Source organism: Hydra vulgaris, chromosome 05, assembly GCF_038396675.1.
Source record: "Hydra vulgaris chromosome 05, alternate assembly HydraT2T_AEP".
In the NCBI taxonomy this organism is placed as follows: domain Eukaryota; kingdom Metazoa; phylum Cnidaria; class Hydrozoa; order Anthoathecata; family Hydridae; genus Hydra; species Hydra vulgaris.
In genome coordinates, this window is record NC_088924.1 from 39,963,905 (window position 1) to 39,980,191 (window position 16,287).

At 29.2% G+C, this 16,287-nt stretch overlaps 1 protein-coding gene and 1 long non-coding RNA gene across 4 annotated transcripts in view; both read right to left on the reverse strand.

The window, feature by feature from the left end:
• The window catches only part of LOC100202174 (uncharacterized protein PF3D7_1120600), a 97,261-nt gene extending 93,010 nt beyond the window's left edge, over positions 1-4,251 (reverse strand). For 2 of the 3 annotated variants that reach the window (XM_065798177.1, XM_065798179.1), the window contains exons 1-2: positions 4,053-4,251; positions 2,473-2,576 (exon numbers count right to left, since the gene is read on the reverse strand). In XM_065798177.1, coding sequence (XP_065654249.1) covers positions 2,473-2,527 — 55 coding nt within the window. In that variant the 5' untranslated portion in view covers positions 2,528-2,576; positions 4,053-4,251. The remainder of the gene's footprint in view (positions 1-2,472; positions 2,577-4,052) is intronic. The other variant, XM_065798178.1, reaches the window with a different exon arrangement.
• Positions 4,252-12,199: 7,948 nt separating this feature from the next.
• Positions 12,200-14,120, reverse strand: LOC136080050 (uncharacterized). The gene is made up of 2 exons (XR_010638413.1): positions 13,103-14,120; positions 12,200-12,537 (listed from the first exon to the last, which is right to left on the reverse strand). It is a non-coding gene; the product is annotated as an uncharacterized LOC136080050 (long non-coding RNA).
• Between the last annotated feature and the right edge of the window lie 2,167 nt (positions 14,121-16,287).

The window sequence follows — 16,287 nt, forward strand, 5'->3', positions numbered from 1 at the left end:
AATTTTGTATACAGAAACACAAAAAAGGTATGAATTAAAAAAAACGACATTAATTTCAAAAATTTTAGGTTAAATTCGTACATGCAATATAAAAATTACAACAAGTAAAATTAAAAACGAATTTTAAAACCCAATGCTTTTATATGTTATTAAAACACAAATTTTGCAACCAATTTTTTCTGAATAGGCTCTATTTTTAAAAAATCCGTTGTTTGCTTTGACATCAATTAACAAGTGATGGTTTTAACTGTCATTGTTTTAAAATTTATTTACATAAATGAAATTAAATTCAACTTGACCAACATCTTTCCAAATCTACTACTACTACTACTACTACTACTACTACTACTACTACTACTACTACTACTACTACTACTACTACTACTACTACTACTACTACTACTACTACTACTACTACTACTACTATTGCCTTGTCTACTACTACTACTACTATTACCTTGTCTACTACTACTATCATCTCGTCTACTACTTCTATTATCTCGTCTTCTACTACTTTTATCTCGTCTACTATTACTGTTATCTTGTCTGCTACTACTATTACCTTGTTGATGAGTAGTATAATTTAAGTTGAGTTCTTAGTTTTCTTTTTTTGGACCAAGTACTTGCTGGATATAAACTAGCTTGTTTTTTACTAAGATACACGTATAGTGTTAGGAACATTTTTTTGATTAACTTGGTTTGTCAAGACTGTAAAATATTTCAGGAAACTTAAAACTAGTGTATGTCTGTTTTAAATTCTGTTTTCCAGAAGGTTTTAGAAATACTAAACAACACCTATATAAATATAACAAAATCACAGTATGTAGGCGACGGTTTTGTTTGTTACATTGAAGAATAATAAGTATGTACAACAAAATACTTTTGCTGAACATACTATTATGGGGGCGGGGGGGGGGGGGTACGCACGCAGGCACACGAGTGTATAAATACTTTTGCTGTACATACTATTATGGGAGCGGGGGGGGGGGGGGGTACCCACCCAGGCAAGCGAGTGTATAAAAACTTTTGCTGTACATACTATTATGGGGGCGGGGGGGGGGGGGGGGGGTACGCACGCAGGCACGCGAGTGTATAAATACTTTTGCTGTACATACTATTATGGGGGCGGAGGGGGGGACGCACGCAGGCACGCGAGTGTATAAATACTTTTGCTGTACATACTATTATGGGGGCGGGGGGGGGGGGTACGCACGCAGGCACGCGAGTGTATAAATACTTTTGCTGTACATACTATTATGGGGGCGGGGGGGGGGGGACGCACGCAGGCACGCGAGTGTATAAATACTTTTGCTGTACATAATATTAGTTCTTCTATTGTGCTAGAATAAAAATATGGTAAATAAAAAATTTCTTAGTAATAGAGTTATGAAAAACTCATCGGTAACTTGTATAACATTAGCGATGAGTTAGCTTCTGAAGAGGAAGATTAGTAGAAGAGGAAGATTAATAGGAGATAAGGTTTATAAACAATCTTTATCTTCACTAAACAGACAAATCCAATGCAATTGGTGCCACTTGCTAAATCTAAAATTTTTTATCTAAACATAATCCCATAACTTGGATGTCAGATCCGTTTTCTCAATCAGGGTGTGCAACTCAAGAGCGGATCCATTATGCGCAACTGCAAACGTAGTAGGGTCCCCCCCCCTCCTTACTCATTTTACGCGTTAAATTGCCTCTGGTTACACCTGATAGGTGATGTGGACCGATACGGAATTCCAATATTATGGAATTTTTCCAATATTATGGTATTTTTCTAATCTGAAGCTCGCCATTAATACTGACGTGGAGGTTGTTATTGAACATGGTTTTGATTTGTATCTTGACGCCCGGGAAAAAAGTGCAATGGCTTTCTAAAAAGTTCCAACATTATTTGATAGCAAAACTAATAACACTTCCATTAAGTGCAAGGAATACGTGTAAAAAACATGTTACGTATTATTATCCCAACTCCAAGAAGTAGTGAATAACATTGCGACATTTTTCTTCGTTTTTTTTAAATTTAAACTTGGTTGACTTTATTGTAAGTTACTTATATAAAAAAATTGCATTAAATATAGTTGATAAATGTATAAATATTGTTGCCATTTTTGTTTTAATTTATATTTAGAAAAACAGCATATTTATCTTTATAGTACTAATCCTTTCGTGTCGAAGTTCACAATTGTTAAATGTGAGATACACAATTGACAATTGAGAATATGATACACACACACACACACACACACACACACACACACACACACACACACACACACACACACACACACACACACATACATATATATATATATATATATATATATATATATATATATATATATATATATATATATATATATATATATATATATATATATATATATATATATATATATATATATATATATATATATATATATATATATATATGTATATATGAATATATATAACGCAATAAAAAACTCTTACTTTTTTTGTGTGCTTGACAACAGATAATGAATAAAAAAAAAGTATGAACTATCATTTCAACTTTTACGGTCCTTCATGAAGATGCTTCATGCGCAACCAGTTATCTAAAAAGCATATTTTTAGTTGTTAAAAAGTAGAGTAGTTAAAAAACATTTTGTTTAATTAGTAGAGTTGTTTAAATAAAACCAAAAACACAGTAAGTACATAGGTTTGCAGAATCGTAGAGGTTATCTTACTTTAACGTTAAAACTGAACGTTAATGTTATCGTTAACGTTAACGACTTAACGTTAAAACTTTTACTTTTAATTATTTTTAAACAATTTTAAATACTTAATAGAATTATTAGAAGACAATGTACTCTATTATAATAATTAACAAAATACAAAAGGAGTTTATTGGCTTTAAAGGACAATTATGGAATGATAATTAGTGTTGCGGGGTGTTTAGCGCACCCTTTTGTACTTTTGATGCATCAGTGACAAAGTATAAAATGTACTTTTTAGGCATTGTTAATCAAAGCCCTAGATTTTCAATTTTGAGGGTGTAAATCACAAATGAGGTTTTTTACCTTAATACGGTGTAACCCCAAATCGGATCGAACTTTTTTTGGGATTACATTTTCTTTAGATAAAAAAACACAAAAAATTCACATTTTTTTCTAAACATTTTGCGATGTTGGAATGTGCTGATAAAAGAACGCTTTATTTTTATAAACAACTTTTGTGACATCCCCTTTTAAAAGTCTGAATTAATGTTTTGTTTATTTTACCCAATTAAAACTATTTAATTACTTCTTAATAAACTTCTTACGAAACCCTTAACGAAAGAAATACATAACTTATAACAATACAAACTTAGTTTTTGAAAAATAAACAATATGACATATAAAACATGCTATACTTTTTAAATATAACACATTACTTAAAGATTAGAAAATGTTAAAAAAACTTATCTTTATTAAATATTTAGTAAATAAATTTTGTAAAAATAACTTTTGTCTTTCTCTTTGGTACTTTTATATTCAACTTATAAATTGTTAAAGTTTTTAACTATGCAAAAGCCATTAAGGATTAGCTATTCAGCTACTAACCAAAATAATGAAAAATTGAATTTCGCACAAACTTTGTGCTTGATTTTATTAAATATCAAATATCTTTATATTGATTGTATTAATTGTTATTAATTTATATTTTTCTTGTGCTTATTGTCTCTTACCTTTATTTATGTGTTTTAAATAAATAAAAGTAAGTAAAAAGTTGTTAAATCATTTTTACTTGTTTATAAACCTTAACAACGTATTTTAAAGTAACATTTTTTAGTTTGGTGTTATCTCCTTTTTGTTTATTATAGTTTTAATATATATATACTGATCAAGTTAAAAATGCAAGCATATATGAAAAATATTAATAAATTTTCTTGATTTTGGGCCTTGATTTTTGACGTGACGGCATTTGGCAATCAATAGCCATAGCATGCAACATTTTTTTCCTCTTGAATAATTTCTTACGCCATATAATTTTTTTTTTCAATATGAAATAAAAAAGTTGTCTTTCACAAATAAAACGACTTGTTTTTTTACCTTTATTATTCAAACACCATAAATCTTCAAAAAATAATCGAAATTTTAATGATCAAAAGTAAGTTGTAAATTATAATTAAAATTTAATGGTCGTTCGCCATAATTGAACACATTTTGAGCATTCGTTAGCTGCGCCGACTTCGTCCAGGTGAATAGGGTCTAATTAGGTTTGCTTGTTCAGCGATTGTTCGAGTTCACGCTGTGAAAAAAGATTATGCCTAAAGTGAGAGGTTTGTTAAAAAGTCTATTATTTAATTAAACGTGAGATAAAGTTTTAATTTTCAGTAATAATAAAGTTTTTGATTTTAGCAAGCACTTGATTTACTTTTAGCAACTTAAACTGATGATGTTGTGACTTTATTATTAAATGTTAAACATCAGATGTTTAGAAGTTTAACGTGGTATTATGAGAGTTGACGAAAAAAATAGAAATGGCTGATGACCAATAGTAGTTAAAAGATGGAAACAACAGTATATAAATGTAATGGAACAAAGTGCTACACACACTTTAACTAAGAATTAAAAAATATTCTTAATTGCTTCCAGAAACAAATTACAAGTAAGTATAAGCGCAAAAGTATATGAAGTTTAAGACGTAGACTGTTATTTTAGAATTTGAAAAACGTAAGCATATGTTAGAGTCAATCGAAAATATAAAGTCCGTTCAAAAATAAAAAAGTCCATTTAAAAATTATATAGTCCGTTTAAAATAAAAAATCTCATTGACGTATCTATTTTGTTCAGAAAAAAAACTTTCTTTGGTATTGACACAGTTATATTCGTTACAAAAAAATTGGAAAATTTTTTTTTAAAAGAAAACAAAGTTTTGTTAAAATACAACTTTATTTGACATTGTTTGTGTAGAATTAGACGACAGAAAAGAAAAACATCAACATTTAATCATATCGGTACATTCCATGATTACCGATTGGTAATAATGGTATTTACTTACATACAATATGGGTTGCAAGTAGTGTTCGGCACAAATTCAAATAGTTTGATCAAATATGCGTCAAATGTTTGAAATGGCCAAATTCAAATCTTCCTATTTTGAATTTAGATCAAATTCAAATCTTTCCAAGATTTGATGTATATTTGAACGTTATTTAACTTATTTCATTTATTAATTTTAGTTATCTGAATCTATAAATTTTATTCATATTGCAGCATTTGTTACTATTTCTCACACATTACAGCTTCTTTTATTCTTTTTAATCCAACCAAGACTTCAAGCACTGGCAAGCTTGAATGGTATCTGCAGAGAGAAGATTTCTTTTGTCAGTAATAAGATTTTTTCCTAATGAGAAGAGCCTTTCTGATGATACTAATGGAAAAATAATTAATGAAAATAAGAATAACGAATATTAAAATAAATTTGAATTTGAATACACGACGGAAAATACAAACAATAGACAAACATACAAGACAATATACAAAAACGCACAGAAAATTAATAAAATTAAAAAAAAAAATTCTTTGCTTTCAAGCAAGCCATTATTATATTTTTTTATTATTTTCTTTTTTCGAATGATTGTTTCTTTCAATGAATGTTTTTCGATTCGTTATTGTTTTACTTTTTCCATTTTTATTGTGGTTAAATTGTATTTGCAATTTTTTCTTTTGATTTTTACATATATTTTTTTCTACGTTTTTTCTTTTAATCTTGTACTTTGTTTACATTTCTTTTCTTTTTTTCTTTCTCTATGCTCTTTACTTTCTCTTTAATACTAACAAACTTTAATTAAAAACTCTTTTTTTTTTTTTTTTTTTTTTTTATTGAAAGGCGACCGCCATTCCGGAAACCACTGCAAAGACCCCGGAATAAAGTGATATATATGTTTGCGGGCCTGTAAAATTTGGCGTTTTTTTTTCAAACGCAAAAATTGAGAACAAAGTGAATATTTGAAAATCAAATCCAAATCCTCCAGATATTTGTCAAATCAAATTCAAATCTATCCCCTCAAAGAACAGTTCAAATTCAAATCTTTAAAGGTTTGACGTATATTTGATTTTGCCGAACACTAGTTGCAAGCCGCCAGTTAGATTAGACTAAGCAATGAAACTGAAAAAAAGATGCCAGAAAAATCGAACGTTACGAGACTTCTTCAAATGGGCTGTCTGTTTGTTTATCAAACAGACTTTTGATTATTAGTAGTTAAGTCAAAAAATTTTAATTTAAAAAATGTAGGTTTCTATTTTGATATTCTTACTTGTCTTCTTGTTTTAAGAGTTTTCTTTAGTCACTCATATTCAGTTAGCAAACAAAAAATCTGATCAACACAGTTCTTCATGCAAAACCCAGGTGGAATATAAACAGTTAACAGAAAGTTTTCAACAATATGGTCAGTAAGATGATTTGCAATCAGTCTTAGGGTGTTTTTTTTTGGATTTGTTTCTTTCAAAAAGATATTTTTGCGATATAAATCTATTCAACGGTAGTTTTTCTTCTTTGAAGTTATCTAAGGAAAATCAACAACGCAACGATTTAAACGAGAAGAATGTCTGCTTCTTTTAGTAGCAATATTCTTGTTTATATATAACTGGAATATATATTCTGGAATATATATAACTGGAATATATATTCCAGTTATTGCTTTAAACAAGAATATTGCTATCCAGTAAAGGTTTTTTCCCTAATCTAAGTACTCTTCTGTTTTAATAGATACACTTTTTTTTTGTTACTAGGGCCTCTGTCATTGCTTAATACAATACTACTGGTTTACCACCATTTATTGTATAAAAGTTAAAAAAATGTTTGCTTGACACTTGTATAAAAGGAAAAAACCTCAGATCAAACATTCTTTTTTTTTTTTTTTTTAAAAAAAATCTTTTGCTTTTCCAAAACTGTATAAGATGTTAAATAAAGGCGTTGTTTAGGTGAAATGAACATCATAGTTTATTAATACGGTCTGTTCTAATCGTTTATTGGCAACTTTTTTTAATTATAAGCTCTGCTTGGTCGGAGTTGTAATCTTTTTTGTAAAAATTGATAGAAATTTTGTATTTTGAAAATTATATTTAGTTGATATGTACTAGAACAGATTAGAGCTAGGATCTTTAGTAGATTAGGGGACTTTTTCAAAAAATATTAATCAAAACTAAGTTAGCGCTGTTGAGCAGAATTGATCTGAAGACTCAAAACTGGTGTTCTTTAGATTCACAATTAGGAGTAATAAAAAAGTTTTAAAATTATATTAAAAAGAGAAAAGTCTTTTTAAACATTATAAAAATTTGTAGTGAAAAAATGTATAGCATCTAATGCTCTTGTTTGGACGTAATACGCTGACAAAATCATGCTGATTCTAAATAAAAGAACTCGAGTAATTTATAAATCGCCTTAACTACACCAAATGCCTTAATAAAAATTATAGTTTAAAAGTTGTTAATGGGGAAATGGAGGTTAATGATATTAATTATCCAATAATATTTGTTTTATCGATTCGTCCTAATTAGTAGCGTAGCGATAAAAAAATGTCTCATCCTTCCAACGCAAAACCTTTTTTTCCGTGTCCCTTAAACTAATTTTCTCATCCTCCCATTTTCCTACTTTACATAAAAATTATACGTAAAAACGATAACCTTTTTCTTAAACACAATGTTAATTTAATGACATAGAAACTAGTACGTTACAGAATGTAAGTCTAGCATGTTAAAAATCCAATCAAAAACTCAGGAAAGAATCGGAAATTGTATCTTGGCCAAGTTGATTAAGTTTTGCACTCCAAAGAATGTCTTGAAACATTTCTGCGTTCTGAAAAAAATGGGCATGGGTCTCACTTATCTCTGCTCAGCTCTGTTAAATAATAGTATGTAAAAACCAATCAACTCTTGAACTTAAAGATGTTTCGAAATTTAATGTAGACTTTAGAAGTTGATGACAACTCCCATTTTGTTAATACCAAAGACAGTGGTATGGATATTACCTTTTTTTATTATTAAGAATGCACTTTTATCCTAGTTTCATTCCAAATAATAATACATCAAATAAACGGTGCTCATTTTTTTACCTTCAAATTTTATTTTTGACAATTTTTACTGTTAACTTCTGCTCATTATGTGCCATTGTGCCTCATTCATTCATTCGTGTTTGATATACTACACTAAAAGATTGATTCGATTAAAAAGATTGATTGATTCGTGTTTGAAATAATACACTAAAAATCTGTAATTGTGATGCTCAAATCTTCACTTTTCAATAACTGTTGTAACAGAAACTTCAAAAACAACTTGTTGTTTTTGAATAAATGAAAGTTTTATCCAACTTTGTGCCTGTTGTGCATTCTAGTGAGTGTTAAATGTTACCAGTGCACACAGTTTAGACAGGTACAGTTTAGACAGGTACAGACACACAGTTTTTAATATATTTAAGACTTTTTCTATTATAACCCTACAAAAGAGGCAATCATCAACCTTAGAATAGAAACAACATAGAGGCAGAATAGGTGTAAATATCTAAACCACTAGGTGTCTCTATTCACCCCAGATGTGGAGTGAATAGAGACACCGAGTGGTTTAGATATTTATACCTATTCTGTTTTGTGATTTTTTAGTACTAATTACTTACCGTAATTAGTACTAAAAAATAACAAAACAATATCTCATTAGCAGTATCAGAAAAACATTAAAAATATTTCATCCCGTTCTTCAAATTCATCTCGTTTTATAGTATATTATGCTTTAAATTTTATCTCTGATTATATCAGTGAATGATCAACTTATATCATCATATGTTATAGTGGATACAATCTCTGTATTTTACAGGTAAAATGCGGAACTGCAGAGATTTTCAGTTGGTAAAATTATTATGTAATATGTAATATGTAATATATTATTATGTAATAAAATATATACTATTACATAATAATATTACAAATTCTTAATGGCGATATATTTACATACATGCATATTGTTTTTTACCGTGAATACTTTTTGAAAATTTTATTTTTGAAAAGTTGGTCGGCTTGGGCCCCTAATAACTTTGGGTTCTCCCGCGGCTGCGGACTCTGCGGGCCCATAGCAACGCTACCTATTACACTTACTTTTTTTTATCGGATTACCTTAATATACATATAGTTATAAAATTTCGACTTGAGCACTGATGTTTTCAAAGGAAGAAAATGTTTGTTTAGAAAGTGTTTTATTTAAAATTAAACGCAAATCGAAAAACTCCAAGCAAGTATTTCAATCAGAGGGGTCAAAAATTTAGAATGATTACCCCTCCCCCCTTTCTATGGGTTGGGGAAAAGTTGATTTCTTTATTCTACCTAAGCACTTCCATGAAGAAATTTTCATTATGGAATGACAAAAATGTTATAATAATACTACTAATAAAAATTTTTCTGGTGATATGTTTTATAAACCTAAAAACAATTACCTATGCATTATGAAACATTATTTAAATCGAGTCATTAAAAAAATTACAATCAGTTGTTTCATAATGCGGCACAATGGTTTGAAGTTGACAGCAGGATATCCCGGGTGAAGTTGACAGCAGGATATTCCGGGATAATGCTATTCTATCCCGAGATATATCTTTTATATATATTATTTCAGATATTATTATTAATAATTAACAGGAAGTTTTTTTTTTAATAAGTGTTACCTTTTTTTTAAAATTTAAGAAAACACAATGGTTTTTTTTTCTCTTTCTTAAAGAATAACTGAAAAAATAATAACATTCCTTGACTTAAACAAAACCGTATGTTTTGCATGGTCTTTATAATATAAATTAATTTATAAATAAAAGATTTTCTTTCATTTAATTAATGCTTTTGACGCACGAATTCAAACGTCACATATACAGAAGCCTGATTTAGCTTTAAAAGAATTGTTATTGCAATATAAATGCTTAATACGATAAGAATACAAAAGCATAACTTGAAAATAAAGATTACGTTATTACAAAATAACGGCATCTTTCCCGTTATTATATATTAACATAAATTATATATTAATATAAATTGAAAAGAAAAAAAAGACTTATAAAAGGTTATATCGCCACCGAGAACTGCAACAAAAAAGCGTTTTATAATTGCTTTCGATAAAATATATAAAAAAGAATTTTCATAATTAAAACTATTTTTACCTTTGAACTAACACAAATTATAAAAAGAAACTAGGAAAGAGTTGATTTCCTTTTAGAGCTTTAAGTTTACTCTTAAAACTACCCGGCATAGTTTATGCAAGAATGCATGAAAGAGAAATTCTAAACCAATTCTTGCTTTCTATTATTTCTTACTTTTTTTGAAATTTTAATGCACAAATTTATGTGCGTTTTCTAAATTTTCCATTTCCGTCAATTTTTATTACATTAATACTTTCATTAACAAAAAACGGCAATAATATAAATACGTATTTGTTTTTTAATGATTTTGATTTTTGATAAGAGAACATATTTAATTTACTAATTAGAAGCTTGTTTGTTTAAACCAATCTGGTGTAGCGAAACGTAATAATTCTCCTAAAAAACAACTCCCGGTTAAGACATCTTAACTCCTATTAATCTAAGTAATCTATTTTGAAACAAATTAACCCCGAGTGTTGAAGTATTTTAAAGTATGGCGAAATGGAATAATCAGGAGCTTAAATATTTCAAGCTCCCACCAAAATAAATTTTAACCCCTTTAATTAAACGTTTTATACAGTTTGGTTTATTATAAAATCCTATATTATTGCCTGTCGCGACAAAAATTGTGTGAGCTTTTTATATATTTTTTAAAAATATATGTAACTTTATAAATTTTGTATTTGACGATACTGCATTTGGTTGTGAAAAAAACAAATAAAATGAAAATATTACCAATATTTTATCATGAACATCGGTAAACGTTTCTTTTTTTAAATAATAATAACATGTCTAAGATTTTTAATCTGGCGCTACTTAACTTTCTCACCCCCCACCCCTGTTATTATAATTAATTATGATAGAATACATTATGCTGATTTACAATCAAATGGAAACTTAGGTCTTGATATTTATGTGCTCTAATTTGATGTAAAAGTTTTAAAAATTACGATAAAAACGCAAATATTCGTTTTTTATACTCGGTTATGAATAAATTCTTTTTCTAAGTTATATTTTTACTATATAGTTATATATTTTTAGTAAAGATTTTATTGACACAAAAACGCAAAATTGTTTCAAGCATAAAAAAATTAATCTCTGATTGATCTCTGACCCTAATCCTAACTCTAACCTAAATCTAGTACGGGAGAATCCAGACTTTTGTCCAGGGTGGCAAATTTAGAGGGCGGGATTTTATCCGTTACTGTGATCAAATATTTACACTCAGTTAGTTAAAATGTATTCTTGTTAATTCTTTGTATTTATCGTATTTATTATTTTATCCTTTCTAAAAGTTACTTGTCATCCATTCTTCTGAGGAAAACAGCTAAAGAAAAATGAAAGAGCGGCATGAGTAATTGAATATAGAAGTTTAAAGCTACTAATAAAAAAGAATTTCATTCAGCAGTGAAAAATCTAACATTATGTCAATAATTTGTAGCATTCCTCAAGGATTTATATTAGGACCATTTTTATTTTTAATATATTTTAATGATTTAAGCAATGCTTCTAATATTTTAGATATCAATCTTATTTGTTGATGACACGAATTTATTGTATTCCCATAGTGATGTCAAAACATTGTTTACAACGATTGAGTCTTTAAAACTAACTGAATGGTTAAACATGTAATATAAATAAACTAAGTTTAGCTAAAACTAAGTTTATTTTTTTCATCACATTCGTAAAAGGAGATAAAATCCTTCTAACACTTCCAAAACTTTTTACTGGTGATCACATCGTGAAAACTTATTATCGGTGACCACGTCTTAAAAAATTATTATCAATGATCACATCGTAAAATAAGAATGTCCAATGAAATTCTTTCGAGTAATTCTCGATGAAAACATCATTTAAAACATGATTTAAAAAGTTCACAATTGCATAACTGAAAATAAAGTTTCTGAAAATATTGGTTTACTCGATAAGGCAAAACCTCTTGTAGATAAACCATGCTTAAAATAATTCTCATTTATTCATTTCTATTTTATTTATCCAAACATATATACAAATAAAAACAAAATTGAGAATTACTTCAAAACTATTAATGAAGTGATCATTCCTGGAAAATTATAAAATCATGTATATTTACCATCTTTGTATATTTTATTCACACAAAAAAAATATAATTTATAATTATCATAAATAAAGTATCGAAAAAGCTAATTAATCTAAAGTTAGGGAAAAAATAATTTTCGATTGACATTTATGAGCCATGCAACGATTGCCATCTTGAGTTTAAATTTCATTGTTTGAATTCTATTGCAATGCAAAAAAGAAGATCGGATAACTCCTTTTATAAAACTATTGCTGATCCAAAAGAAATTGGCGTTGATTCTAATTTTGAATCAACAATACCACGACATTGAGATAAAAGAAAAATCTTTTTACTCGAAGCACGAGTTGAACTAATGAAAGATCCTAAACAAAAGTATAAAGCATTTCTATTTAAGTTGATCAAGCCCGAAATACGCAAGCGTAATTTATGCATAATTTATTATAGTTATAATGCGTAGTTTAAACAACTTATAACTATAATAACCATTATAGTGATGTATATATATATATATATATATATATATATATATATATATATATATATATATATATATATATATATATATATATATATATATATATATATATATATATATATATATATATATATATATATATATATGTAATAAAAGAAAATTATAAAATTGCTAAAAATCTCAACGAACGAAAGTTTTTAAGCAGATATTACCTGTGTGATAACAGTCTGAAGTTTTATTTTTTTAAGACAGCAATAACGTTTCCCTCGAAGCATAGTTTTATTATAATATACATATATCTAATAGCTTTAAAATTACCAAAACAAATAAAAAAGAAGGTTTTTCTAAAAAAGAGGGTTGAGGCAAAATACCTTTCTGCAAAACTTTTATTAACAAATCATTACGTAGAACCAACAAAAAAAAAAATCAAAAGCACCTTTTTCTTTACCTACCGATTTCCGAATTTGTAATGTTAAGTAAAAATAGTATTACATTTATCCAATCCAAGTAAAATCCGAAATGTCATTATATCTTAAAATCACTACAAAAAATTCGATGTTGTTCTACAATCTGCAAAATCAATTGTCGTACTAGATTGTCATCATGTGTGAGTATCTTTGCAGATTTGTGATCATTGCAGTTTCTCTCTGTGTTATGGCATTTGTTTGAAAAAGGTTTTGAACAAAACATTGATTTCTAAAAGCATTAATGTTCTTTGTAGTCCAATGCATGATATTCGAGTTGGAATGTTGAACGATGGTTAGTTTTCAAAAGCTTTTAGGCAATAGAAGGTTATATCTTTAATGATGTTTAGGAAGAAGAATGCCAGTAGTTATATTTCTCCAATAAGGTACAAGGTTTACCTTCCAAAGGCAATCAAAATTCTTTTACTCGCCTTTTTGTCAATTTTTTCCTTGAAAATTTGAGATTTTTTACTTTGATTCAATTCATTGATTGATTAATTCGTTGGCAACATATTTGCAGGTAAGCCAGTTTTTAACTTAAATCACAAAAGCACACTGGACAAGTTTCTTAAGTTTAGCAGAAAAGCCTGTTGAGTGGTTAAACTGGTGTTTGAACAAAAACATCTTTGCACTATACAGAGATACGGCTGTAAAGCGGGCTTAGAGGAAAACATCAGGTTTTAAGAAAACAAATTCATTTGGCGGCTTTTCTCCTAGCATAATTGCTGTCATTTTGCAAAGCTCAAGGTAATAGGTTGCTTTGTCTTGTTTAAGAGTTGATCCATGAATAAATTGCACACAAAATTCTTCTTTATTATCAGCTATTGTTCTCGAACTTTAATTGGAGGAAAAGCTCTTCAAATTGTCTTGTCAACTTGATCTCATTTGGTTTGCAGGCTATTGAACAATAAAAAACAGGTAATTTGATAATGACGTCATGAAAAAAATATTTTTGATCCTCAAATCGCAAAAATCTGCTGAACACAATACATCAATTTTTGTAAGAGATATACAATTGGAAAATAAAGAAATTGTTTCTTTAAATTCCATCGATTTATTATATAGGTTAATAGAATCAGCTGTATAAATACAATAAATGAAAAACATTACAAGTATGCTTTTGTGAAAAATGTTGTGAAAAACATTACATGAAAGCTATTAAATGTAAAAAAAATTTTATCAAACTAAACTAATTCAAATATTTATTGAAAAACTAAACATGCCTATCATTAAAAATGTTGAAAATGCTAGAAGAAGACAATCTAAGGTTTCATTGTGGTTTTAATTAAGGAATGAACGGCTAACTTCTGAACATCATAAAATTTTTAATAAGATTAATACAATTTTAAAAGCACAGGTGCTAATAAAACTTAAAACTGCACCTCTTTTTTTTCATAATACTGAATTATAAATTTAAAGTTATGTTTTTGTAATAACAAAAACACCCTTATAACTTTAATACTAAATTAGATCTAGGTTCCTAAGTAAAATGCACGTCCCTGGCAAGAGATGTTTGTTTCGGAACTAAAGGGTGTTTTTTTTAGAGGTATAGAAATTTAAGTTGGCATTACTGTTCAAGATGGCGACCGATTTAACAAGTGACAAGTGATTTATTCTCAGTTTGGTTTGGCAATTCATCATGAATAGACTCACGCCTGAACAACGCTTGCAAATGGTTCAATTTTATTTCGAAAATAATGGTTCTGTGCGGAATACGTATCGCGCTCTACGTCCATTTTATCCTCGAAAAAATCATCCATCAGAGCAGTTAATTCGATTAACCATGTTTTCGCACCACGTTTACTCTTATTGATGACTCGCATCCCCAGAGACGCCGTACGGTGCGTACAGAAGAAGCTATTGCTACTGTAGAGCGTAGCATTGCGGAAGACCCGAATGAGTCTATCCGCCATCGAGCACAGGAATTGGATCTGTGTCCATCCACTGTATGGAAGATTTTGCGGAAGGATCTTGGTATGCGTGCTTACAAAATCCAACTCGTGCAAGAATTGAAGCCAAACGATCATCAAGCAAGGCGTAGATTCGTCGAATGGGCCCAAAACGAGATTGCCGTTGTTCCCGATTTTCATAAGCGAATTTTCTTTAGCGATAAAGCGCACTTCTGGTTGAATGGTTACGTCAACAAACAAAACTGCCGCATTTGGAGTGAAGATAATCCTCAAGTGTATGTCAAAACACCGTTACATCCAGAAAAAATGACTGTTTGGTGCGCTTTATGGGCTGGTGGAATCATTGGTCCGTACTTCTTCAAAAATGATGATGGCCAAAACGTTACAGTCAATGGTGATAGGTATAGAGCCATGATTACAAACTTTTTCATTCCTGAATTGAACAACCATGATGTCCAGGAGCTGTGGTTTCAACAAGACGGCGCAACATACCACACAGCTCGTGCCACATTCGATTTATTGAAAGACACGTTTGGTGACCGCCTAATTTCACGTTTTGGCCCTGTGAATTGGTCTCCGAGATCTTGTGATTTAACACCGCTAGACTAATTTCTGTGGGGCTATGTAAAGTCATTGGTCTATGCGGATAAGCCACAAACGCTTGACCATTTGGAAGTCAACATTCGCCGTGTTATTGCCGATATACGGCCACAAATGTTGGAAAAAGTCATCGAAAATTGGACGTCCAGATTGGACTACATCCGAGCCAGCCGTGGCGGTCATATGCCAGAAATTATATTTAAAATGTAATGCCACAAGATTATCTTTCTAATAAAAAAAAATTCTTGTCAATCGAATAATCCATCGTTGTTTTATTACAATTTAAAGTTCTATACCTCTAAAAAACACACCCTTTACTTACTTTTAAAAAAGTCTTATAAACTTCAAATCTTTTTTTCTCCAAATTTTAATTTTAAAAGAGTTTTAAGTTACAAAGAAAGTAATGGAATGAGAAAAAAGCATAAATATTTGAGACGAAAGGTAAAAGAAAAAAGAACAGTTGTAATAGGGGTGGCCCGTAGTAATAGAGGTGACCCGTAGTAGTAGGGGAAGTTGTCCTCTAAATAATTTCTTCGTATAAAGTTGTTTTGAAAATTATTTTTTCCTAAGAGAAAGAGCAACGTTGATGAGACTTTTCATCTTCTTCGAGAAGCAACTTTTGGTGTTTTAAAAACAGAGTATATGAGATTTTTTAAAATACGG